Genomic DNA, 27,419 nt, shown 5'->3' on the forward strand with positions numbered 1-27,419 from the left:
AAGCAGCAGCTCCTTGCAGCCCTCCAGGCAAAGTTTTCAGGCCTCCAAAAGCCATCTATTTAGGCTAGATTTTTAGAATGCTGAGCCCCTGCAAACACCCATTCAAGTCTTGGGACCAGCTGGGGCACCACTGAAAAAAAAATCAGGCTAGTAATTTAGGTTATGTCTATGCTGCAGTTTAAAAACCCGTGGCTGGCCCTTGCCAGCTGACTCAGGCTCACGGGGCTGTTTAATTGCAGCATAGATATCTGGGCTCAGGCTGGAGCCCAGGCTCTAGGATCCTGTGAGGTGGGAGGGTCCCAGAGCTCAGGAACGTCTACACTGCAATTAAACAGCCCTGCAGTCTGAGCCCTGGGAGTCAGAGTCAGCTGGTGTGGGCCAGCCATGGGTGTCTAACCGCAGTGTAGACAGACCCTTAGGTAACCAAATATGGATTTAGGAGCCTAACTTTAGGCATCCAGGTTTGACCTTTTTCCCCTTTGTGCCATGAAGGACAAGGGAAGGTGGGTACTCCATTCTCTCTGAAAATTCCAGCCGGTGTGGTTTCCTTAGAGGTAACATGCGACTCCAAAGATAATGCAACAAGTTATATGTGCCAGTTCTCATCCCAAGGGAAATGCAATGGGCACTATACAGTTACATAGGCCTGCTGCCCTGAGGAACAGTGAATCACTTCTCTTCCGTTTCACTTGTGCTCACACAAGCAAAACACTTTGCCACAGGAAGAGACTTACACACATGCTGGCTTCTCCTCTTGCACCAGAAACCTGCAGGTTCCGTGGAAGCAGAACTGACTGTGGGAGTCGGGACAGTCGTTAAAATGGGATCGGACTGCGGCAGCCACTGGGGGACCTAGATGGGGTGAACAAACAAAGATACATTTTTAACTCCATGTGTAACCCACACACCTTCGGGGTGTGGTGTCCTGCCCCATCTAGTGGCACCAAGACCACTAAGAGAGAGCTAAATAAGTTTGCTCTACAGCCTTGGCTAAGAGCCAGTTGACTTTTAGCTCATGCAGTAGGGGCTCATGCACTAAGCTCCAGATGCCCCCAGGTTCAATCCTGCCCACCGACGACCGGGGTCTCTCGATGGGACACATGCATTAGCCAAGTCCGAGACAATTCTCTGCCCACCGGGTTGCGCTCAGCCATGGTTTAGATTTCGCATGATGCAGAGTTTCCTGGGCACAGCACACACATGTTCATAACCCACACAGTAAAGCCCTAAAGAGTTTACTAGGAAAGCATTAACCTCTTTAGAGGGGTTTTCCCCCCCAAAACCACCCTCTAAAATTTAAATAGATAATTGTATCCCTGCCACAGAATTCCACCAGATAGGTTTTCTGAACTATAGTGGTGTTCTCCTTTTCTATTAAGCACTGAAGAGTAATTTTTGTAGACTCCTCTTGGTTTTGCTAGACATATTCAAAGCTACCCAGGAGATTTAGATACCAGATTCTTGTTAGTATTAATGGAAACTGGACACCCAAATCCTTTAGGTGGCTTAAAATAATCTCAGCGTCTCTCTTTAATCAATTCTCCCATATAGGCAGGGCCCTTATTACTATGATTTATTTCTATTACTGTAGCATCTAGGGGTCCTAGTAACAGATGAGGATCGCATTGTGCATGGTACTGTATAAACAGACTCCTCCATTGTGATTTGAGCTCTAAGACTAGCGTAGTGCAGGTGAGGGGAAGGGTGGGCATGAGGGAGGGGCCACAGAAACCAGGATGCACGACTGGCAGCACCAGAGTTTGAAATCCTCCATGGAGCCACAAGAGAGATGCAAGATGGAGCAGAGTAAGGTTCCCCCATGCCACCCTGCCAAGGTGCTTCAAGTCGGTCTTGAAGGAACCACCTCTGGGATGAGAGGAGAGTTCAGTCTCCATGGCCCAGCCAGTTCTTGGTCTCTCTGTTTAGGCTGCCAACAGAAGGTGCGTTTTAGCGACAGCTTGGTGGTCGTTCTCTCTGATGGATGCTTGCCCATGGAGAACCAGACTAAGTTCCCCCATCTCATTTCACACAGGCTACCATATCACCCAAGTAACATTTGGGCACTGCTAGGCTGGTCTGAGTGGGTGATTTAGAGAACAGAGCCCTTTGTTTCTATTTACCAATTCCTTGAGCCAACAAGACACCTTCCTCCATAGATTCCTAGAAACATGGAGGAAGGGAAGAGTTCTGTAGGAGAAGAGCAAATTCCATTTCCCCTTCCAGAGAAGTCTCGCTAATACCACTGCAGGATTGGAGATTTTTAAATAGGTATTTGCAATCCTGCCATTCAGACTGGTGTAGATGGGACAAAGAAGCTGCATCTGTTGACACCAAGTGTGAATTTGGCCCAGAAGCTGTAATGAAAGTGATCGAGACTGCAGGCTGAGAAAAGTCGGGAGAGCCCAAAGGGAAAGGAGATTATCCACTGAACGGGGTCTGGATTTGTTCTTCCAACCCTATGAAATCAGAGGCAAGAAGCAGATATGTTTAAGGGGCCATTAGTGGATCATTTCTGATACACTCACAAAATAAGCCTTTGTAGCACTAGAAGAATTTAGTAAACAGCTTAAAGCTTAAAATTCTTAGCCTGGATGAACTTGATGAATAATCAAAGACTCATGCGCTTAGAGAGTACTTGCCAAAGCTTCACTGCACTCTTCCATTTGTTTTCTTGTTATGAAAGCACCACCACCACAATAGCGTGTCGCGGAGATGTTCTAGGTAGAAGACACTCACAAGAAAGGGGGTCTGCTTTAAAAGGGACCTCTTCCACCAAGCGTGATAAGCACAGTGCTGGCAATTCTATATAATGAAACATTGTGAAGTCAAGTCTCAGTAGTAAGGACAAAGCAGAGCAGAGGAAGAGAAGTGGGACAAGAATCCATCGGAAAATACAAAAGCTTCCCTGCCCCCCCTAATTGCTACACTGTTTTCCATTTTGTCCTGTGCTGTTTTAAATTATCGTTCACAGCCGATACGGAAAACCAATATCCTGCTTTTGGATTAGCCCTCGTAGAAAGCACATCCGATCTCCGTCATTTCAAAGCCCCCCTCGGGTTCCTGTTTCCACACATTTCTGTCGGCCATGGTAATTAAATCCACATCTCTCAAAAGCTCCGGGTCCCAGGGAGATTTTAAACCCGTTTGTGTGTTAATCAAGGATATTGCGCGTGAGAAAAGGTTTTGTTCAAATCACGTATTCACACAAGGTGGCGGCTGGCAGCCTGGTTTGGTACTTGCGCAGCAGTGGGCCAGTATTGCCATGTGGGAGAGACTGATCAGATTTCCAGCCCAGATTGTCTCATGACACGGGTTATAAGTTCTCCATAGATTTGAAAGCCAGAAGGGGCCAATATGATCATCTTGTCTGACTTCCTGTATACCAGACCTCAGAATTCCACCTAGTAATTCCTTCATTGAGCCCTGGGGAGGAGTCAGTCAAGGAGCAGGAGTGACTGCTTCAATCCCTCTTTTAGGGAAGGAGCATCCCCATCACAAAATAAACCCCCATAACGGAGGAAGGCACCACTGGTAACTCCATTGTTACCAGCAGCCAATACTGCGATAGCGGATTTTCTCAAAAAGGGACCGATCTCCCCCAACTTTACTGGCATGGAGAAAAAGCATGGGCAAGCCTTTAGATGGAAAGCAAAGAGGCCAGCCAGCCTCATATCAGGATCGAATAGATTGTACAACAGCTGGTTACCATTTTCGGAATCTGAATACATACAGATAAGAGTCAGGGGGTAGTCATGTTAGTCTGTATCCACAAAAACAACAAGGAGTCTGGTGGCACCTTAAAGACTAAACAGATTTATTTGGGCATAAGCTTTTGTGGGTAAAAAAAGCTCACTTCAGAAGCAGATAAGAGGTTGATCAAACACAAAATGGGTCTTATAAAGGTACTACATACAGATTAGGACAGAGATTGGTTAATAGTGGTGTGCAAAGTTCATGTAAGTTAACAATGAGAAAATAGGGTTGTCTTTAAAAATAAAAACCTCTAATTGGCAGGCAAAGGAATGAATGGGTCACTGTACCGGACTTCTCAGAAGCAGCCCCACACAGTCAGAGAAAAGTTTTTTTCGGAGCAGGGACTGTCTTTTTGTTCTGCTTGTACAGCACCTAGCGCAGTGGAGTCATCTAGGATTAAGGCTTCAAGGCACTGCCATAATACACATACAATAATAATTGACATGGAATGGCAAGAGTGAAGCTTACAATGCTTAGTCCTGCCATGAGCACAGGGGACCTGACTAGATGACCTCTCGAGATCCCTTCCAGTCCTACAATTCTATGAATGGCCAGGACCATGCTGGAACAGTTCTTTGGATAAATGGAGGACTTTAGAGCCATCAATCCGGCAGCTTTTGCCAACAAGCAATTCACTGAGCAGCAAGCAGCACAAATGGGCTTCTGAATGGAGTCTGGCCTGGCCTCTTTTAGCTAAAAGAACAGTGGATGTGATAAAACTGCCCCCCTTCTCATAGCCCAGGCAGTAGGGAAGCCTGGCTGTTTCTAATAAGGGTTCAGAGATACACACACCCCGACCCCCAAGGAACATCTGAATATGGAACTGAAACTTCAGAAAAGGAACATGAACTAAAGCGCATTGGTAGAGGTGGTCCGAAATTTTCCAGTGAAACGTGTGTGTCTGGAAGTGCAGACTTGTTGGAAGCAGAACTTTTTCGTGGAAGTCTTTTTATTTTATATTATTCATTCAAGAAAGTGTCTGAAAGAAAAATTGGGGTGGGGGAAGCTTTTTTTTAAGGTTGAAACAGAACGTTTCGATTTTCCATGTTAAATTTTTTTTTTTTTTACTATAGTATAAAATGAAAACAGAATGAAAATGTTTGATTTTTATCTAAGCAAAATGTTTCAACTGACCTGAACACACACTTTAAAAATTTCAGTTCATGGGAATATTTCAAAAATTGTTCTTTTAAATCCATTTCAGAATAAAACAAGATTTTGAAATCAGGGATTTTCCCGCAGAACAAAATAGCCAGTTCCTGCCCAACTCTGCTCATTACACACTTTTATTATTGTTATTTGTATTAGAATCATAGAAGATGAGGGTTGGAAGAGACCTCAGGAGGTCATCTAGTCCAAGCCTCTGCTCAAAGCAGGACCAACCCCAACTAAGTCAACCAACGCCAACAAAATCACCATAGCACTTCTCTTCCCCTCAAAAGGATGAGAGGTTAAATAGACTCTGAATCAGCAGAATACTAAACAGAAGGTCGGCTTTGTTGAAATCACCACTGTGGCTTGGATTCTTCTCAAATGACTAGCAGTCTATTACAACAGGGCACTAGGTTTTTAAGATATGTGACCCTCAAAGCAGCACAAACATCCTTTGCAGTTTGGATGCTTCTCTGAAGTTCATCTAGGCTTAGGATGACCAGATAGCAACTGTGAGAAAACAGGACGGGGAGGTAATAGCTGCCTATACAAGAAAAAGTCCCCAAAAACAGGACTGTCCCATTAAAAAACGGGAAATCTGGTCACCGTATCTAGGCTAATCAATCTGTCGTGCTTCTTTTTGGTCAGATAATAAACCACTGGAATGAGACATTTAAAACAAATCTTGTCCTCTTCTACAGTGTTCTCCACCTAGACATCTCATGAAACACCGATCAATTAAAAAGTGAAGAAAAATTATCCTCTTTAAAAAGGTGTGAAAGAGGCAAAGGGAGGGGGGGCGTGCGTATCCTCAGCTGATGTAATGTAGCTCCATTGAAGCATCAACATCAAAGGCTTTACATTGAGTTATGCCAGCTGTGGGTCTGTCCTAGAGTTTACAGCTTAGAATTTTCTAAGGTGCCTATTTCCTTTAGGTGCCAACTGAATCAATGGGGACTGTGGGTTCTCAGCTCCTCTAAATTAGGCCCAAAATGTCAAGTTCGGCAGCCAAAATTAGTGTCCGCTTGTGAAAATTTAGGCCTAAGTCACTTGCTGTAGATCACACTGAAAGTTTGAGGCAGAGCTGGGCATAGAGATTGTCCCCTCCACTCTGTTCTCCCTGCATTACCCACAAGGCCCTCCCGTCTCCCTTGATAGTAGCATCCTGGTTTAGCAAAACTTGGGACAGGCAATGCAGACCTGGATGTCATTTTACACCGATCCCCTCAAAGGGGTGGGAGAATTAGCAGGTCCAGTTTTAAGCCATCTCCATCAACCCCCTTGATGATGAGCCACATCGCACATGGAGATTAAATGTAACTTCCGTCCTCCAAACAAAACTCCAGGACATCTACTCTTGTGTGTAATGGCAGCAAGAAAGGAGCAGTCCCTACCGGGATACCTTTCGCCAAATGGGCCTTTAACTTCTTTGTAAGAAAGAATGAGAGGGCAGCTTTAGTTTACGACCTTGCCTCAAGAAGCTGCACCAACTGCAACTTTTATTGTTGTACCAGCCCACATCAAAGGGCTGGGACTTTCATTTTGTTCCGCCAAACCAGAGAGCTTTTCCCATCCTAATTACAATCCCTTGGGGACCATCCATAGACCAGCCGTTTAATCTTCTATTTTAGCTTCACTGGCTTTGCACCATAACAGTCTCCCCATGAGTATTCAGAATTTTAGAATAGAATTCACTGACCATCTGCTTCAGGATTCCTTTGAACTGTGTTGCAGACTGGTAGTTCTGAGTGGTGGAACAAGACCCTGCTGAAATGCTCGTCTACCATCTTTCAAATGGTATTCTATAGATAGTTGCCACATGCCTTTGTGGGCACTGATGGGGATAAGACTCATGTACTGACCTTGGGAAAGCAAGACGGACAATGATACCAGTGTAGCCTAGCCTCCCTGAACTGGTCTTCAGATGAAGCACCCTGCATGAGGCCCCCAACAACCTCGTTCTGTTCTTCATCATGCAATGTCCAACCATCTGGCCATCTCAGCATCTTCATTTCCGTGGTGGAGAGCATCCTGATTTCTTCTCCTGTGGCTGGGCAAGTCTCTCAACCCATCTTAATGTATGGAACACTTACAGTTTCACAGTCTTTGTCATGGAGAACTGGGGTTAGCTCCTACCATATGTGCCACACAGCTTTAGTACGATGCCAGGCATCACTCAGGAGGGCACCATTGTCAGCAACCATTAAACCGAAGTATTTAAATTCTTTCACTCTAAGGGCTCTGCCTGTGATATACTTCATGATGGGCCCTCCTCCCTTAGTTACCATAGCCTTGGTCTGACCAGCTGCACATTAAGCCCAGCCCACTCAAAACTATGTTACCACTATTCAAAGTTGACTTGTAGGGTCTCAATCTTCCATGCATCACTAAAACATCAGCGGACATCTTGTTCCAAGCTGGCTCTCTTCCATATTCTCACTTAGCCCATCCATGACAACCAGAGACAAAAAGGAGCCCTGACGTAGGCCAACATTTATGGGAAATCCTCTATTGTCCCCGATTTGGTTTTGATTGCAGTAGTCATTCCCTCATATGTACCCTGGAGCAGATGGACATATCCTTCTGGCATGCTTCTCCATCACAAGCTCTACCAAACTAGCTCTCCTGGTACATGATCATATGCTTTCTCCAGATCCACCCACAGTCTCTTTTCTCTGAGCTCCTCTATGAAGACTGGTAGCAAAAATTAGCCTCAGTTGTGCTCCTTCCTGGCATGAATCCATACTGACCTTTCCAAATTTCAACCATCCCATGCAGACGCTTTTCAATAATCTTCTCCCATACTTTCATCGCATGCAACATCAGCTTAATTGGATGATAATTAGCACATAAATATCTCCTTTATGTTTAAAAAGGAAACACACTACCAAGCTTATACACCGTTCAGCCAGCATTTTCCCTTTAAGAACACTGAAACTTTTAAGATACTTGAAGCCTTCCATTTCCAATGACTTCACCACATCCATTACTGCTTCATCTGGCCCAGGTGCTTTCTCCATTTCCTTAAATGCCTCTGCAACCCCTCCTTTTTATGCTATCATGACCGAGTTTGGCTTTCATATCCTTAATTCTTCCATTGGGTTCTGCTCCTTCATCCCTCTTTCAAAACGATTATTTTACTGATTGAGTCACCATTCATTTGCAATAGAACCATGTTCATTTATAATGCAGCAAACAAACTTGTTCAAATGCCTCATCGTTTTCTCGCTTGCCTTGGTGAGTCTATAGATGGTCTTCTTTCCCTCATGTCCACCTAGCCTGTTATATAGCTCATCACAGGCCACGCTTTTAGCTGTCAATGCTCTTTGCCTCCATGTATGACATCTTGTCGCTGCTGAAGCCACTGGCCTACCATTTTTCAAAAGTTCTCTCTCCCCCTTCCCGCCCCCAAATAAATTCTTTAGTTCAAGGACTGCACCACCAAGTCTCCCTTCTTATCCTTCCCAGCACTAGGCCCATTGCTTCTAGGACTTCATGTGCTATTTCTAGCAAAGCTGACTCCAGTTTGAACCAGTTGTCCTCCACACCTTGTGTAGACTTCCTGACTACACACACCATTCAGTGTTTGTGAAGATTCTCTCCTTGCCATCTTTAAGTTTCCCCCACTTGAGGCCCTCTGGCACACACAGCTTCAGCTACTTCTCGGGCTCTGCATTCAGAAATTCACCCGTCAGAGCCTGGGGGGTGGAGCTCAGAGCCAAGGCTCCCGCCGACACTTGAACATCAACACTGCTATTTTCAGTCAGCTAGCGCAAGCCCAAGACAGTTGACCAGGGCTTGGAGACGCGCTGCTGCAGGTCCTTTTTGCAGTGTAGACATTACTTCAATGAATACTTAAGGTATCATACAAATTTGAGTAAGTCAGGCTGTGGTCAAACTGGGTTCTAACAAGCTGCCAGTGTGATTGGCACCAAAATGTTTCAGACCACCTCTCCTCTTCCCCCGCTTCCCAGCAGGGTTCCAGCAGAACCTGGCCTTGCTTGTGCTAGACAATCAAACTAGGTTTGAATCCACAACCAAGCCACAGTCATGGTGCAATGACCAGGGACATGCCAGAGCCAAAAGTTTCATCCAGATCTAAAACCTCCCCAAAGTTCAGGGTGCAGCACTACATGCCAGGGCTTTGGATTGGCCCAATACATTGAGAAGAGCCAGAAGCAAAGCTCAACTGCTGATGCCCAAATTTCTGGGGAGTCTACAATGGACCTGTTCTCTAGAAAGTACTCTACGACCTGAAAACACCGCAAAGTGCTCTGTGATAGCACAAGATCCTTTTTCTGTGCCTCTTTTCTCAGCACTCAAGAGAGCAGCCTGTCCACTGACAAATGATGCTACGCAATCCGACAGTTTGTTGCAACCATGTAGTAACATTTGCATTGCCCTTGATGCTTCAGTGTTACAAGAATGCCCCAGCAGGGGAAAGAGTAAAAGATGTTTTGCCTCGTTGAGCCTGCATCCTTGGCAAAATGAGATCAGTGTGCCTAGTCTAGGTACCCACAGCTGACGGTGTTCTCAGACCACCTCTTATGAAAGGGAGGAGCAGCAGCAGAAGGAACATTACTGGGATATATTCAAGCTCCCAACCACCTTTGGGTTTCACACACCCATTTTCCTCCCACCTGATTCTCCCCCTTCCAACTGACCCACAGCATGGCTGATTCCCAGAGTCTGGGGAAGGTCCTTACAGCGGTGAGATCTTATTGAGTTTTCTATTTTCAAGTCCCCCACCCCTAGGGGCCCCTCACCTTCCCCTCTCTGGCTGTGTCCTAGGATGACCAGGTAGCAAGTGTGCAAAAATCAGGATGGGGGTGGGGGGGTAATAGGAGCCCATATAAAAAAAAGCCCCAAATATTGGGACTGTCCCTATAAAATCAGGACATCTGGTCACCCTACTGGGTCCTCTCCCCTCTTTTGCTGGTATATGCCCTTTCTTGGGATCTGATCCAGAGTCCACTGAAGTGCCTGGGACTCCTTCCACTGATTTTGGATCACGACTTTGGTTACTCTCATAGCAACATCGGAACTGCCACACTGGAATCAGGACGAGTAGCCCATCCAGTCCAATAGCGGTCTTAAAGCAGCTGGTACCCGATGCTTCAGAGGAAGGCTGATACTGTTCACAATGAACAATCTGCACCAGTGCCCCTCCACATAGGCCATTCCCAAATCTACTGGTCTAATCCCTCACATCTCTGGCTACAGTGGCTCCAACTCAGCGTACCAAAATAGGCTTAACATTGCTTCTTTCTCTCTCCCCAGATGGAAACCCCGCTCTCCTCCTTGCCAGCTCAAACTAAATCACGAATCCTTGGCATGAGCAGTCTGCTTGCAAGGAGAACAGCCAGGAAAATTCCCCACTTCTAAGCTATCTGATCCCTGCCTCTAGCCCCCTTTCCCCCTCTGCAACAACTTCTCAACCAGGGAATAGATTCCTCTTTCTCGCTCTCTCCCCTCTGCCTATCTTCTGTGGGTTGCATGATCAATGCAACCCCTCTTACAACAGGCCACTTCACTGTATGCAGTTTCAAGACCTTTTCATGGCTTCCCCTCTTTTGGGATTTCCACAAGTCAGTCACCTGCTCAACACTGCAAAGGGGCTGCCCATGACTGACATTGTTCACATAGCGCCAAAGAGGCATATATGGAGAAATCACTGTCTAAAGATCTAATCAGAGCTGAATGTTCACCAGTTTTCCTCCTCTAAGATTTTGAGACACCTAAAGCTGCCCACGTCATGGTACCCATCTGTCAGAGAACCAGAAGGCTCTGCCACTGACTCGGACCTTGAGCAATTCACTGCTCTTGTACCTCAGTTTCCCCATCTGTACAACAGAGGATATTGCTACTTAACTCAGGGGGGTGGAGAGGATGAACCTGTTCTTGCTTGCAAATCATTTTGAGTTCCTCAGGTGGAAGACGCTCTTAAAGAGCGTAGCATTGTGATTAAGAGAAAAGGGAGACATTGCAGGGTTTAGAATAGAATGGGTCTCTTAGGCTTTTGTTATCATGCAACCAACTCGGTCACAGTAACTATGTGAGCAGTCCTTCGGATCTCTCAGGTTCTTGGGCCTTGGCCACACTGGCACTTTACAGTGCTGCAACTTTCTTGTTCGGGGTGTGAAAAAACACCCCCCTGAGCGCAGCAAGTTACAGCGCTGTAAAGCACCAGTGTAAATAGTGCCCCAGCGCTGTGAGCCACGCTCCCAGCGCTGGGAGAGAGCTCCCAGCGCTGGTGACGCGACCACACTCGCACTTCAAAGCGCTGCCGCGGGAGCGCTCCCGTGGTAGCGCTTTGGAGTTTTGAATGTAGCCAAGCCCGCAATGAAATAGCAATTACCTCAAACTACCTTTGACCAGCCCCTCAACTCCTGTAAACTCAAGCTCTATTGAGTTCAGCTGATGGGAACTGAGGCTCAGGGAGGTGAAGTGACTTGCCCAAAGTCACACAAGGAGTTTGTCACAGAGCCAAGAACTGAACCTGGGTCTCTCAAGTCCCACTCCAGTGCCTTACTCACAAGGCCCCTCTTTTTTAGATTAGCATCACTATATATAGAGTAAAAGGAACAACCTCCCGCCCCACCACATAAACCACTGCATTATTGCCATTAATAAAGTGATCTTAAAGATAAGAAATTTACCAAGGGTTGTGGTGGATTCTCCATCACTAGTAATCGTTAAATTAAGATGGGATGTTTTCCTAAAAGCTCTGCTCTAGCGCAAAGAATTAATACAGGGACGTTCTATGGCCTGTGTTCCACTGGAGGTCAGACTGAATGAACACAGGGGCCCGAGGCCAGAAGGGAATCTGTGAAAAGGGTTTTGGATCAACCCATATCAGAAAAGGGCTGGAGCTGTGAAGTTCAGATCCAAACTGAAGTTTGGTTCGTGCCTCTTTCTAAACTTAAAAAAAAAAAAAAAAAACACTGTTTTCTTAGCAAGATTCAGATTTTTTGCTTTGCTAACGTCTGTCCCACAGTGAAATCGCACTGTGAGGCTACATAAACTCAAGGGCAAGCTCTCCGCTCTGCTCAGAGCACAGAGTTTTCTTTTACACACACTTTTCATTCAGCCGGACTCCCAATCCCTTCAGCCTAGAAAGGAGGTTTTATTCCATGGCCAGGAGTGATATTTACAAATTTAACTTCCAAGAGACACAAATGCCTTTCAACGTGGTGCTGGATAAATAATCAGGTACGACTGAATTGGCCCCTTACAAGCCTTCCAGAGTTCCTCCCCTCCCCCCCGCTTTGAACACAAGTAAACCATGAAAGAAAAAAAAAAAATAGATTACATCCAGCTTATTAAGTCTCCATCATTCTGGCCAAAGGACAGGACAAACCCCGTACACATGTGCTCTCCACACAAGCTGTATTTCTTAAGCTTCAGAGGATGCCAGAAAGAGAACGCGTTGACATGTTTGTAGCCCTTTTAAAACCCTACTCCAGCCCATTCATAAAACCCACTTGAGGTTCTGTGAAATGGAAAAGTTATTGGGGGGTGGGGGTGGGAAATCATTTTGTGTTTCAGATTTCACAGTTATTGTACCCGTTTTATGAATGAAGCCATTGATCTAGCATAAATCGATCGGTTACAATGCAAATCGGCACTGCCAACTAAGAGACAGTGCTGGAGCCATGGTGCATCTAGTGCACAACATCCTACTTCTGGCAATGCAGTCCTTGGAGCCAGGTCATTACACAGATATTTCCTTTTCTCCCTAGAAAGGCAGCCAGTGTCCTCCTCCTTTGGCTGCAATGCAAGCATGCAGACAGCAGGCTCTAGCGGGGGATTTGTTCCCCACTGTGGCTTGCTTTTGTTCTTTGGCAGCCGCATTAAGGGACTAGGGGGACAGTGGATACCAAATCACCTGCCATGATTTTCAAAAGCAACTGCTGGTTTTGGGTGCTCCATTTAAGACCTAGCCCTGCACGACAAATGTCCATCGGTGTAACGCTCCAGAGCGACAGTAATACGGACCTAACTCCCAGTGTAGACAGTGCCAGGTTGATGAGAGGGCTTCTCGCGTTCACCTAGCTACCGCCTCGTGAGGAGGTGGATTAACTACGCTTAAGGTAGCGTCTTCATGCTGCTTGCAGAGGTGGGGTTTTTTATGCTGATGGGAGAGCTCTTTCCTTTTGGCATAGACGTGCTGCAGCTGTACTGGTACGGCTGCACCTCTGCGGTGCCGTGTGGATAGACTTACCCCAAGTGGAGACAAGCCAGCAGTTTTCAGACAGTGCTCAGCACTCACTCTGAAATTCAGACCCCTTTATGGTACCTCCGCTTTGGCACCCAAATGGATAACTACAGGGCCTTCTTCCTTACGGAGAAAGCAGTATTTTGAGAGAGATAGATAGCTATAGAAGAAGGCAAAACTCCCATCAACTTCAGTAGGGCCAGATTTTATCTATCTGGTCTACGTCTCCCCGTCTTTGGAAACCAAGGAAATGAAAATAGTAGTACCTAGAGCTCTTTCATCAGCAGAACTCACAACACTTGACAAAGGAGATCAGAATCATTGTCCCCATTTTATAGATAGGGAAAACAGAGGCACAGGGTGGTTAAGTGGCTTGCCCAATGTCACCCAGGAGGCCAGTGGCAGAACCAGGAACTCAACTTGGGTCTCCCAAGTCTCAATCCAGTGCTCTGTGCAGTAGGCCACATTGCTTCCAATACCCATCTTCAGAGACCAGACTGAGTTTGCTCCAAAACACTGCCCATTGCAGGACCTGCTCCAGAAAGTCTGATTTGTGCAGAGGAAGACAAAACTAATTTCTTCTGTTCACCCACAGATATTACAAAGTGTTTGATTTCATGCCCTATGAAAGAGTCAAGGGGCAGTGACTCCCAGACGGCCTATCCAGTTATAAGAATAAACATTAAAAATACACACTGAGGTTGCGGAAAGGACACAACCCCTCATGCACCAGGGCACATGCCAAACTGCAACTATTGGGAGTCAAGAGGAAACTTCCCCGGGGAGTAGGTTATTCTAAACAGACTACTGCAGTCTTTGCGCCTTCCTCTGCAGCAGCTGGTACCGGTGTCTGCTGGAGACAGGACACTGGATTAGACTGACCCTGGTCTGATCTGATCTGGTCCTTCAGACATTCAGTTTGGGATCTCCAATAATACACGTGGTAACGTATCATCTTTGGGGAGTTTGGCTTTCTTAGTCTTGTCTAATGATTGATAAGGAAGATTTTCAAGGTGCCTAACTGACCGCCAATGGGAACTGGATGCCTACCGGCCACATGGGCCTGTGTGTGTGGGGGGGGGGGGGGGGGGAGGGGGGGGGGGAGAAATCACCTCCCACAACTTACGATATCTTCTGTCCTATCATTGGTTCTCCAATGTCAGGAGAAAGGTACAGGCAGGCAAAAGAGCATATTCTGCATAAGCAGAGGTTTTCTAATCGCCTCTCACACTCAGCCAGTGTTTACTAGCTGCCTTATCTAACATGGTCTTAATCTTGGCTGTATTTTTATCCCCTTCCTTACCTGATTACTCATAAGTCCATTTAGCCTTGCTCTGCATATTTCCTGATCGCATCTACACTCCCTCACTCTCGCTCAGAAGCCCAGAGCGACTCTGTGGCACCAGCTATTTCCCAGCTCTGCTTTCAACTGCCACTGAAAGTAGAATTTGGTTCTTGGGCCTTGCTCGAGCTAAGATCCCCACTGCTGGTGTAGCTGCACGAGCGCAAACCTCTAGTGTAGATGCCAGTGCAGCTCACGCTGGTTTCAAACTGGGGTGAACCAGACAGATGGGAAGGCTGCTGCACCACTTCAAATTAGTTCTCTGCTGGGGGGAAACCGGATGATTTACACGCTTTGTGAAGTTTTTGTAATGAAACGATTTCCCACTCACTGGTTACAATTTAAGGATTATACTTCTTTTTGTCGGGGGTGCAAGAATTCCTAGTGGCTGAAATGTACATGAAAACACTGGAAGCTATTGAAGCCACGGGGCTTGATTCCCCTCCCCACCAGCCCTCCCTTAGATGGGTGTAAGCCAGGAGCAGCTTCACCGAAAAATCGGTTGTGTTGCACAGGTGGAAAACAAAACAGGAGAATCGGGTTCATATTCCAATTCCTAGGCATAAGGGTTCCACTAAATGAATAAAAAGCAACCCCTTGCATTTCTCATGGCGATCCTGCCTGATCCTAAATGCAGGAAGCTGCTCTACCAGCCCTCAGTGGTGGTGTGGCATACGGCAATCGCTGTTAGCCAGACACAGCTTCTAGTGACCTATTACGAGGGACGAGCAAACCTTCCAAGGCTGGGAACTTCAGCTAAGCAGCCTCCCCTCCCCCCAATTCTGACCCTGAAATCCAAAGCGTGCAAGTCTCAAGCTCAAAACAGGATCGTCAGGGTTAGAGTTACCTGGGCCTTGTCCCTTAAAGTATTTGAAGTCTGCTGACCGGCTCAAAGGAGATAGCTCTGGAAGGACCGAGCAGCAGTGGGGCTTGTGCAAGCTCTGCATGTGTTTTTAAAAAAATAAAATACTAAGTTTAATAAAACACCAGTTTTTAAAAGACTTATGTTCCCAGACTAGGGACAAACCCAGACCAGAACGTTCATGAGAACAAACGCTCTTGAGGGATTTCCAACCCTTCGGCTGCTGAGGGAGGGAGTGTGGCCTAGTGGATAGAGCACCAATCTGGAACTCAGTACACCTGGATTCTGTTCCCAGCCATGCCACTGACTTGCTGAGTGACCTTGGGCAAGTTACTTCCCCACCTGTGCCTCAGTTTCCCCATCTGTAAAATGGGGATATGGACACGGACCTCCTTTGTAAAATACTTTGAGACCTACAGATGAAAAAATACTATGTATTGTTATTAATCGATGAATGGTCACCCTTCTGAACTAGGCTACTAATCCGTTACCCCCCCAAAATGGACTGTTTTTCCATAAAACCCCCTTCTTGCATTCAAGTGGCAACATTTGTTTTAAAACCAAACAGTCCCCTGCAGCATTTGCAGCCCAATATTGCAGACCTAGTTTAGTGCAAATGAAAAGGAAGTGGACTAGAAACTGATTGTACGCCAGGTGAAACTGACGCATCTGTTCTGGATGTCCGCATTCAGACCTCAACAAGAAGTGAGCAGATTGGATTTTTAAGATTCCTTCAGTCTTAATAAGCTAAGGCCGAATTAGTAGGGCAGGTAAGGTACAAAATTCTTTCCCCTACTGCATTCCCTTGATATTGTAGCAGTGTTGATTGATTTGGGGTGGAATTTTCAAAAGCACTTAAGTGACTTAGGACGACAAGTCTCATTTTCGAAAGCAACTTGGCACGGATGAGCCATTGACATCACTGTCGGCTGGGGCTGGGAGGGTCGCTGGCTGCCACTGGCTATGTAGACATATCTTAAATCACTTGGGATCCCAAGTCCCACATACAATGCTTTCCATCCTCGCGAGGCAGCCCCCCCCCCCCCCATCATAGAGGGCTGAATTTCAAACCTACAGAATTGACACCTCCACACCTTGTCTTATCTCCCCTTCTGACCAAACGCTGCCTATGCACCAGAGGCAGTTTCCCTAAGTTAAATTACTCGCATCACAGCAGCACCCAGAAGCCCCTACTAAGATCACAGCCCCACAGTGCTAGGTGCTGTACAGACACTGCTCCAAAAAGCTGACGGACCGGACAGACAAGGTGGGAGGGCAAATATAGGCACAGACATATGGTGACTCACCCCAGGAATAGCACCCAGGTCTGCTGGCTCCTTATCGGCCACCCTGTGCTGACTACACCAGGCTGTCGCAAACTTTAAGGGGTGCTCTCGCTTGTTTTGTTAGATGGTAATTTTTGGAGTTCGCTTCAAATCACAGGCAGGTGAGATCTATGGATGGTTGGTCTCTTTTGGGGCAAGCTACCGCCACTCCATATGAAAATCTACATGATCCTAACGCTGGGGAAAAAAATCAGCGTATTCAGGCTGAGATCTCCTGCAGGATTTATTGTGTAGACAACGAATGACTCCAACAGCTATGAGATATCCTCCCCCACCACTCCTGCACCCCCCCAGCTTTGTTTGAGAAGCCTGGAACTTTGATTATTACCAGACAGGCACAAGCGAGCCCAGAAACTACCTCTCACAAGTTAGATCTGGGCTTTGATCTCTGTGCCATTATTGACTCTAAAGGCTTTCACAGCTTCTTATGTCCCCCCCCTTAGGGAAGTCAGGCTAACCATAAACTGAAAACACAGCCGCTTAAATACAGACGGGACTCCCTTGTGATTAGAATGAGGTCATCACAAATGGGGAGGGGGAAATCTTTTACAACAAAACATCACCTCATCTCGCACCAGTGGTGACTTCTCAGGACTTTGTGTGTTTCCATTGTGGGGCAGTGCAAAGGGTGCTATCGGACAGAATAGAGCCCATCGTTATGAATGGTCATTCAGAGATAAGTGATCCTTGAATCTCGATACCAAATTACTTATTACTTGCCTCATGGTAGCGCCTAGAGGCCCCAAGAAGCATCCTGTTGTGCTAGGTGCTGTACATGCATAGAACAAGAGAGAGGTGCCTGACCTAAAGTGTTTAAAATGGGAGTTTTGCCCCAACTTCAATGGGTGCAGGATCAAGATGACAGGAGGTTGCCACAAATGGGGGAAAACACAACTAACAGTGGACTCAAACATCTAAACAGGAAGCTCTCTCCTTCCTCACCCATCTGAAATGCAGGACCCTGAAAAGGGAAAGGAAGAGCCCCACATGTACAACCAAAGAATCGCGAAGGGCCAATGATTAGAATCAGGCACAAAAACAGGGGGTGTAGTTTTGATTTGGGTTATCATTCTAAAGCCACAGGTCATTCTCATCCATGGGCCATTCTGCCTGGGTGGAATGAAAGAAGCTGTTTATTCAACCAACTGAACCGGAACCAAATGCTTCCTTTCTAAATTCACGAGACGAAAGAAAGCTGAGAGCTAAGAGGACTTGAGCGATGTAGGGCTTGACCCTCCTCTCACGCCAGTACAAAATTGAGGGCAACGCCACTGAAGTTAATGTGATAAAAATGAAGCAAGTACAAGGAGAATAAATGCATTTAGTATCTAGGGCATGGCAATTCCAGAGCAGGTAACACATACCTGCACAAGAGAGATAAGCTTTCTAATTTTAGCACAACTCCAGTGCCTTATGGGAGAAAACCCAGGCAGGGAATGGAATGGAGAAGTTGTCGGGAATTTGGAAAGGTGATTGTTGAGCAATAGTATCTCACGCACTGGGACTGGTGTCTGGCTGGCCCACGTTCCACCTATTTGCAAGGCAAAGTAGGTGTTGCAAAAATATCACATTCCTGAGAACTCCATTGCGTGCGTGCATACAACTGCATCCCCAGCTCGCAGCACTTCTCCCACATACTGGTTATCCTGGTCTACTAGGCAGTATTGGACCCAGGAGACTGGATCCAAGTCTCCGCCAGAACTTGGAGGACGTTCAGACCAAGATATGAACTTGACCACTCAGTCCCTTTCAGAGCCAGAATGAGCCACTCTAAGGGCTGTGAAGGAATGGCACTAGTAGTTCCCAAGTGTTTTTCAGTGTGTAAATCTAACAAATCCAATATAGACGCAGGCACTTAATGTTTGAGCTATGAAGAATCTCTGTTAGCAGTATGAGGACTATGACATGCAGTTGAGCAGATCTGATTCCATCCAGCAGAGGGTAGTCATGTTCCCCACACACTAGCCAGCCCACTAAAAGATGCATTCATGTAAAAGAAGGTAACCCAATCCCCTCTTTGCACCACCCCAGACACAGATACCATGGAACAAGGCCACATCCCAGGGGATCATTTACACATGGGGCTACTAGCATCCCATCCACACTGATCAGCAAGGCTCTTCATGGACCCTGTAATTAACACTACAGTAGATCTCAAAAGCCTCAACTGGGATTATGCGAGGTATTGTACAAATACATCAGAGATTGTCCCAAAGGGCTAGCAACAGCATTGTTTGCTCATGGGTACAAACCAGCACTCACCCTGGAGAAGACCTTATTTCACTACAAGCCAGCACTCGGTTAGGAGCTGGAGCATAGGAAAAGGCTATTCTGTCTGTTGGTTATTTTAAATAGCTAGCAGCAGGCTGGAAGTGAAAACCTTTCTGGGCTGGATAAGCAGCACACAGACTAAAGTGAATTCTCTCCTCTCCCAGTGGCTTCATGCTCAATAGGATGGAACGAGAGGCAGAGAAAAGAAATGACCTCTCCTCCACATGGTTCTCTTAAACCAGCCCTGCCACGTCACACATGTGATCTATCCACTTATTAACATGGCCTAGATTAATACATTGAAGGTAGGGTGTTAAACAAGAATCAAATTAGGCCCTGGGGAAGAGGCCAACATTACACTCAGTAAGATAACCACTAAACGTTTCTGGGTTGTTGTTTTTTTTGCACTTTCAAATACAGATCTCAACCCCATGGCTGAGCATTTTCCAAACATCTGTGCTGGGGAAGGGGTCATCTGAGCTGGAGGACTACTGGAGATGGCCAGGAAACAGAGTACAGGGATGATGCGAACATCTGTGGGGACCACTGGGTATGATTAGAAAAGCCAGAAGGGGTGGATGAGAGAGCTAATTCAGAGCTCTGGCTGCAGAAGACATGGTTGAAATTACTATGCAAGGTCTAAGGTTAATATATTAGATCAGTGAACTTACCACTCAAGGCAGATGTTGTGTTCTCCAAGGCATGGCACACAGCTAGTAAAATACCTAGGGAAAAATTTCAAAAATACAGGTCACATACAATACAACAAGCAAAACATTGATTTAAACAGTCAAAAGAGAGACACACAGAAGATCTTATTTCTAGCTGCAGGGGCAGAGTCAAAGATGCAGAAGACCTATAGGTTTTAAAAGGAATCAACAGCTTTTGGGACATATCCATATATTTTAAGGCCAGAAAGGATCATCTCTAACTATACACACACATACACCCAAGATATCCAAGTTTACATCCTTAGACATAGAAGGCAATATACACACACACACACCTGATCTATACATGAATCAGTGGATGGAAGTATTTTCCCAACACAACATACAGTAGTAGGAGCAGCAATAGTACTTTGAATATCCATGGAAACTTTCATCCTAGGATCCCAAATCATATTGAAATATTAAATCTCAGTACCCCGCGTGGTATTGTTATACCCAGGTAGAGATTAGGAAGCTGACACACAGAGAGGTTAAATAACTTGCCTAAGGTCTAGGGTTTGATCCAGTGCCCATTGTGGTCGAGGGACAAGTCAGTTGCAGAACCGGGAAAAGGACCTATGAGTCCTGACTCCCAGCTCCCTGCTCCAACCAGTGGCTCAAATCTATCCAGATGCAAAGAACTGTGTGTACCATAAGCTTTCTTATCCAAAGATACCCCACCTAAATTAAATATCCCTTTATTTGAAACCCGGTTTATCGCATAAATTCCACACTCCCCAATCCTGTTGAGATAAGTAGAGTTCCAGCTCTTATGTTACCAGTTGTAAACAACTGTTCATAAAAATGAATAAAATGTGCACCAGAAACGCAAAGTGGTGGCAACAATGTAAGCACTAGCCGAACAAGAAGCCTACAGAGCCATATGGGTCTGAATGTGAAGGAAGGATTCTAAACAATCCTTGTTTTAAGAGGATTTAAAGGGGGTGGAGGAGGGGAGAAAGCTAAACACACTATATATTTCTGAAGGTCATTCTTTTTCCATGTGGAGAGTTAGGAGGAGGAAATTGACCACCAGAAGCAGAACTAATAGCAAATCCAGAAAACAATCGGGATTAATTTAGATTCAACTTTCTGGAACTGCAGGCACAGTGGAAATGCAAAGCCAGGTTTCATTGCTCTAATAAGACGGGTCCCTGAGCTGGGGAAAAACAACAAAGGTTGGAGCCAGGTTTTGTTCAGGCTAAAGTGCTGGTTAGACCCATCAAGTTTAAAGCCAGAAGGGACCACCAGATCATGGAGTCTGACTTCCTGTGTATCGCAGGCCAGAGGATGAAGAGGGGTACGGTTTGGATGGCTTACATGATTTTGGAGCTTTTGCTGTGAGACTTCAGTCTGAAATGGTGGCTATTTCACCAGATCAGCTTCTCTGACAGAAGGTTAAGCAGGGCATCTCACATTATCAAGAGATGGGTCTCCTTGCAAGAACAACCCACCCTGGGAGATTTTTAATTAAAAAAACAAAACAAAAAAGCATTGGAACTGACTTTTATTCTCTCTTGAAAATAAGGCCATGACAGCAAGCTGGGATCCAGAAATCCGGATGCAAATACCCCTTCCTGAAATGTGGAGGGGTTCAGATTGGAGGTTCTTGTTTGGGCCCTAATTAAGCAGAGCCATGTGAAACTCAACCGTTTCCAGTCTGCAGGATTCTCTAACCTTTTCTTGGTTTCGGTTCATAAAGCATTTAAATCCCTCCCTCCTGAATCTTGGGTCAAAACAAACCCCAAACTTCAACCAACACTCAGCTGAAGCCAGCTAGTTCTGCTGGCTTGGGGTCAAATCCACCAAGACTCTCACCAGAAACCATTCAATGCCTCTTGCTCATTCAAAGAGCTCATAACCCCTAGTGAGATTGGTCTGAGTACTAGTCTGCAATGAAAAACACAAGTCAGATAAGCTGGGAATGTCACAGACAGGTGCCCAGTTATGAACATTCAACTGCCGAGTTGAGATTGGAGCTATGTTGCACCCACAAAAACAGAAGCAGAGATTCAAAGAACAATTGTATGAGGAGAAGGACAACTCACTCCGCCTCCTAGATGTTACACACGTTTGTTTAAAGATATGGCCCTCGGAATGCTGGCATTTCCCCAAAACTCAGCTAGATGGAGCACCCTGCTGGACTTCCTGGTGACAGCACACAGAGTGTTAACAACAAGCATATCCAAACTCAGCTGGGAACCTTTCCAGCACCACCTTTGCATGATTTGCTTCCCAACAGATTCTGCTTTTAGTCTTGGGGAAATGCCTGTTTTGACATATTGGGCCAAATTCACCCGGTCGCAACTTTCATGGAGTTGCGCAAGAGAGAACACTAGCTCATAGACTAACACCTCCACAAGTCACCCTCTGGCTAAGCCAAGCTGTGACCGATAGATATGCCACCAGCAGGTACAGACTTAAGAGCAGAAGGGTTTATACGTCCTTCAGCTTCGAGCTCACATACAGATAGGAGATCCAAGAGAGAGAGAGAGAGAGAGAGAGAGAGAGGTTCTCTCAGCTGGGCTTTAACTCCCATGAAGAAATATAAACAAGCAAAAATTATTAGCTAGATCAGGTGTTGGAACCTGTTAAAAACTGATCATCCCACCTAGTTCAAATATGTGCTGCTCTCTGTGGAGTTTTGTAGCAGGGGGTAGCTGTATTAGTCTGTATCTACAAAAACAACAAGGAGTCTGGTGGCACTTTAAAGACTAACAGATTTATTTGGGCATAAGCTTTCGTGGGTGAAAACCTCACTTCTTTGGATGCATAGAGTGAAAGTTACAGATTCAGGCATTATATACTGACACATGGAGAGAAGGGAGTTACTGGTTCTTCACTTGCGAAGTACCAGTGTTTACAGGGCCAATTCAATCAGGGTTGATGTCGTCCACTGCCAATAATAGATGAGGAGGTGTCAATTCCAGAAGAGGAAAAGCTGCTTCTGTAATGAGCCAGCCACTCCCAGTCCCTATTCAAGCCCAGATTAATGGTGTTGAATTTGCAAATGAATTTTAGTTCTGCTGTTTCTCTTTGAAGTCTGTTTCTGAAGTTTTTTTGTTCAATGTAACTTAAATCTGTAATAGAATGACCAGGGAGACTGAAGTGTTCACTTACTGGCTTATGTATGTTACCATTCCTGATGTCAGATTTGTGTCCATTTATTCTTTTGCGGAGGGACTGTCCTGTTTGGCCAATGTACTTGGCAGAGGGGCATTGCTGGCACATGATGGCATATATAACATTAGTGGATGTGCAGGTGAATGAGCCCTTGATGGTGTGGCTGACATGGTTGGGGCCTCTGATGGTGTCGCCAGAGTAGATATGGGGACAGAGTAGGCAATGAGGTTTGCTACAGGGATTGGTTCCTGGGTTGGTGTTTAATTGCTGGTAAGTATTTGCTTCAGGTTGGGGGGTTGTCTGTAAGTGAGGACTGGCCTGCCTCCCAAGATCTGTGAGAGTGAGGGATCATTTTCCAGGATAGGTTGTAGATCGTGAATAATGCGCTGGAGAGGTTTTAGCTGGGGGCTGTATGTGATGGCCAGTGGTGTTCTGTTACTGTCCTTGTTGGGCCTGTCCTGTAGTAGGTGATTTCTGGGTACCCGTCTTGCTCTGTCAATCTGTTTCCTCACTTCCCCAGGTGGGTATTGTAGTTTTACAATGCTTGATAAAGATCTTGTAGGTGTTTGTCTCTGTCTGAGGGGTTGGAGCAAATTCGATTGTATCTTAGGGCTTGGCTGTAGACAATGGATCGTGTGATGTGTCTTGGATGGAAGCTGGAGGCATGTAGGTACGTATAGCAGTCAGTAGGTTTCCGGTATAGGGTGTTGTTTATGTGACCATCACTTATTTGCACTGTAGTGTCCAGGAAGTGGATCTCTTGTGTGGACTGGTCCAGGCTGAGGTTGATGGTGGGGTGGAAATTGTTGAAATCCACATGGAATTCTTCAAGGGCCTCCTTTCCGTGGGTCCATATGATGAAGATGTCATCAATGTAGCGCAAGTAGAGGAGGGGCACTAGGGGACGAGAGCTGAGGAAGTGTTGTTCTAAGTCAGCCATAAAAATGTTGGCATACTGTGGGGCCATGCGGGTACCCATAGCAGTGCCACTGACTTGAAGGTATAAGTTGTCCCCAAATCTGAAGTGGTTGTGGGTGAGGACAAAGTCACAAAGCTCGGCCACCAGGCTTGCTGTGGCCTCATCAGGGATACTGTTCCTGACAGCTTGTAGTCCCTCTTGAGCAGATGGTGTAGTTTCTTTTGGTATTCCTCAGTGGGATCAGAGATTAGTGGCCTGTAGAATGTGGTCTTGGAGAGTTGCCTGGCAGCCTCCTGTTCATAATCCGACCTGTTCATTATGACTACAGCACCTCCTTTGTCAGCCCCTTTGATGATAATGTCAGTTGTTTCTGAGGCTGTGGATGGCATTGTGTTCTGTACGGCTGAGGTTATGGGACAAATGATGTTGTTTGTCCACAATTTCAGCCTGTGCACGTCTGCAGAAACACTCTATGTAGAGGTCCAGTCTGTCATTTCGACCGTCAGGAGGAGTCCATGCAGAGTTCTTCTTCTTGTAGTGTTGGTAGGAGGGTTCCTGTGGGTCAGTGCACTGTTCAGTGGTGCGTTGAAAATATTCCTTGAGTTGGAGACGATGAAAGTAGGCTTCTAGATCACCACAGAACTGTATCATGTTCATGGGGATGGTGGGACAGAAAGAGAGTCCCCAAGATAGGACAGATTCTTCTGCTGGGCTAAGTGTGTGGTTGGAAAGATTGACAATGTTGTTAGATGAGTTGAGGGTACCACTGTTGGAGCCCCCTGTGGGGGATAGAAGTTTAGATAGCTTACTGTCCTTTTTCCTCTGTAGAGAAGTGAAGTGTGCATTTTAAATGGCTTGTCTCATTTTTGTAAAGTCCAGCCACGTGGAAGTTTGTGTGGAAGGTTGGTATTGTATGAGAGTCTCCAGTTCTGAGAGCTCATTCTTGATCTTCTCCCATCTGCTGTACAGGATGCTGATCAGGTGGTTCCTCAGTTTCTTTGAGTGTGTGGCACAGTCTCTCACCATAGTCAGTGTAGTATGTTGATTGCAATGGATTTTTTACCTTCAGTCCATTTGGTATGATGTCCATCTGTTTGCAGTTGGAGAGGAAGATGATGTCTGTCTGTATCTGTGCAAGTTTTTTGTTGAGGTTGATGGATTTCCACTCCATACAGCTAAATTTAGTGCCTTGCATGGTGTCAAGTATCAGGGGGTAGCCGTGTTAGTCTGGATCTACAAAAACAACAAGGAGTCTGGAGGCAGCTTAAAGACTAACAGATTTATTTGGGCATAAGCTTTTGTGGGTAAAAACCTCACTTCTTCAGATGCATAGAGTGAAAACTCTGTGGAGTTTTGTAAGGCAGCTGAACACACACACACACACACACACACACACACAGTTTGATGTTAGACAGCCAGTGATCTCTTGAAACACTGTGCTGCTGACTGCTCTAATTACAGTTTGCAGCGTTGTTGTATGTATCTGCATGTTGGTCCCAGGATATTAGAGAGACCAGGTGGGAGATGGAATCTCCTATTGGTCCACTTTCTGTTGGAGAAAGACAAGCTCTCCTGCTATGTAGAGCTGGTAACTGAAGAGCAGCTCTGAGTAGCTGGAAAGCTGGTCTCTTTCACCAACAGACATTGATCCAATAAAAGATATTACCTCACCCACTTTCTCTCTCCAGCTCTTTAATTAGGTGGGGTTATAGCCCCCTTTGATTGTAGGAACATAGGGATTGCTAAATCAGATTGGGCTCATAATCCATCCAGACCAATATCCCATTTCTGAGAGTGGCCAGCACCACTTGCTGCAGAGGAAAGTGCTAGAAATTCCACAGCAGGAAGATGTGCTCTCATCCTAATCACTAGGAGTTAAAGATTAGTTTCAATCCCAAAGCATGAAGTTTCACATCCCTTCCAAATCTTTTAGCACTATTCTAATTCTTGATATTCTTGTTATCCAGTCAAGATTATTATTATTATTGCACAGTCCCTCTTCAGCAAGAGTCTTGCCCACCACAACATCCTGTGGCAATGAGTTCCACAGTCTACCATGTTCAGAAAAAAATATTTCCTTTTACCAGCTTTTATTTTCTCATCTCTTGATTCCACTCAATGTCAAGAGGGGGCTACTGGAGGGAGATCTTCTCTGTGGCTTTGGAATTCTATACGCCTCTTTGTCTGAAACAGCCCCAACAGGATTACTTTCAAAGCATGTCACAAAGCACATCTTTTCCACCGGCTGCTGGAAAACTGAGCACGTTTGGAAAAGTGGGGAATTGTTAGAGAGGGAAAGTCGAGCTTTTAACTTGTCTGGCTTGATGGTGGCAGGTTCTACCACATTGTATTGTACTGCATTATTTGTGATGCACTTTCAAGTTACATTAAGGACACAGAGTTTATGTATGGCTGCCCCTTATACAAACACTGAAAATAAGCCCCCAAAGCAAAGAAATGAATTAAGCCACAGTTGAAAAAGTTATCCCAATCCAGGACAGCACTTATGCATAGAATCAGAGAAATGTAGGGCTAGAAGAGACCTCAAGAGGTGAATTAGTTCAACCTCCTGCACTGAGGAAGGACCAACTATACCTAGGCCATCCCTGACAGGTACTTGTCTAACCTGTTCTTAACAGCCTCCGATGATGGGAATACTACAACTTCTCTAAGTAACCTATTCCAGTGCTTATCTATCCTTATAGGTAGAACATTTTTCCTAATATCCAATCTAGTTCTCTCTTGCTGCAAATTAAGACAATTATTTCTTGCCCTACTCCCAGTGGACATGGAGAACAATTGACCACAGTCTTCTTTATAAGACTTATCACCTCTCCCCAACCCCAGTCTTCTTTTCCAGACTAAACTGGCCAATTCTTTCAGCTTTTCCTCATAGGTCATGTTTTCTATACCTCTTATTTTTGTTGCACATGCCCAAGTCACACTGAAGTCAATGAGTGCTTAAAGTTAAGCACGTGCTTCGCTGGATGAGGCCCTAACACACTGCTTTAGAGCAACACCGTGCTGAAAACATACCAAGGCAGACAGCACAAACTTAGCACTATTCTAATTCTCGACATTCTTGTTCTCCATATTGACACCAAATCCCTCTTGGTAACCAGAGATGTAAATACACCTCATCCAGGATTTCAAATAACAGGACCTGCCAGGGACATTACCACCTTGGGCCACAGGTTCCTGTTTCTCATTAAAGGATGGACTTTTCCACTTCCTCCCACAAGTTAGGTTTTTATCCTCTCAGTATCCAAAAGCTTACGTTCACTAACCACAGACTGCCGAGGTTCAGTCACCCTGTGATTGCTTGAGGTCAGTGATTCACACAAGTGAAGCCTGACAGCTGAGTAAATATGGTTTTAGGTTACCTAGAGCAAACTATGGCAAACATACCCGACAACACGGCAGCTAGGGTGGTGAATTTAGGTATGTGCACTGTGGTAGCTGTAATGCAATCTACTGTGGCATCACACTTTCCCATGCACAGTCACCTAGATGGGACACCGGCATTAGATAGAAAGTTGAAAATACCAAGGCCGGGCTTTTCAAAGTAGCCTAATGGGATATTCAGTTCATATGGGATCTGGTTACCTAACACGCTTAAGGTTCTTGGAAAATCTGCAGCTCTCCCTAGACAGAGACTGAGTTTTACAACACGAAACCCTCACCACCGGTTGCTAGCGGGGATCGAACCCAGGATCTACGCCT

At 45.7% G+C, this 27,419-nt stretch overlaps 1 protein-coding gene across 1 annotated transcript in view; it reads right to left on the reverse strand.

Annotated features, from left to right (window-relative positions):
- The window catches only part of TGFA (transforming growth factor alpha), a 47,405-nt gene that overhangs the window by 11,774 nt on the left and 8,212 nt on the right, over positions 1-27,419 (reverse strand). The window contains exons 2-3 of the mRNA XM_005285215.4: positions 19,616-19,669; positions 735-852 (exon numbers count right to left, since the gene is read on the reverse strand). Of these exons, the coding sequence (XP_005285272.1) occupies positions 735-852; positions 19,616-19,669 (172 nt within the window). The remainder of the gene's footprint in view (positions 1-734; positions 853-19,615; positions 19,670-27,419) is intronic.

Source organism: Chrysemys picta, chromosome 2, assembly GCF_011386835.1.
Source record: "Chrysemys picta bellii isolate R12L10 chromosome 2, ASM1138683v2, whole genome shotgun sequence".
Classification (NCBI taxonomy): Eukaryota; Metazoa; Chordata; order Testudines; family Emydidae; genus Chrysemys; species Chrysemys picta.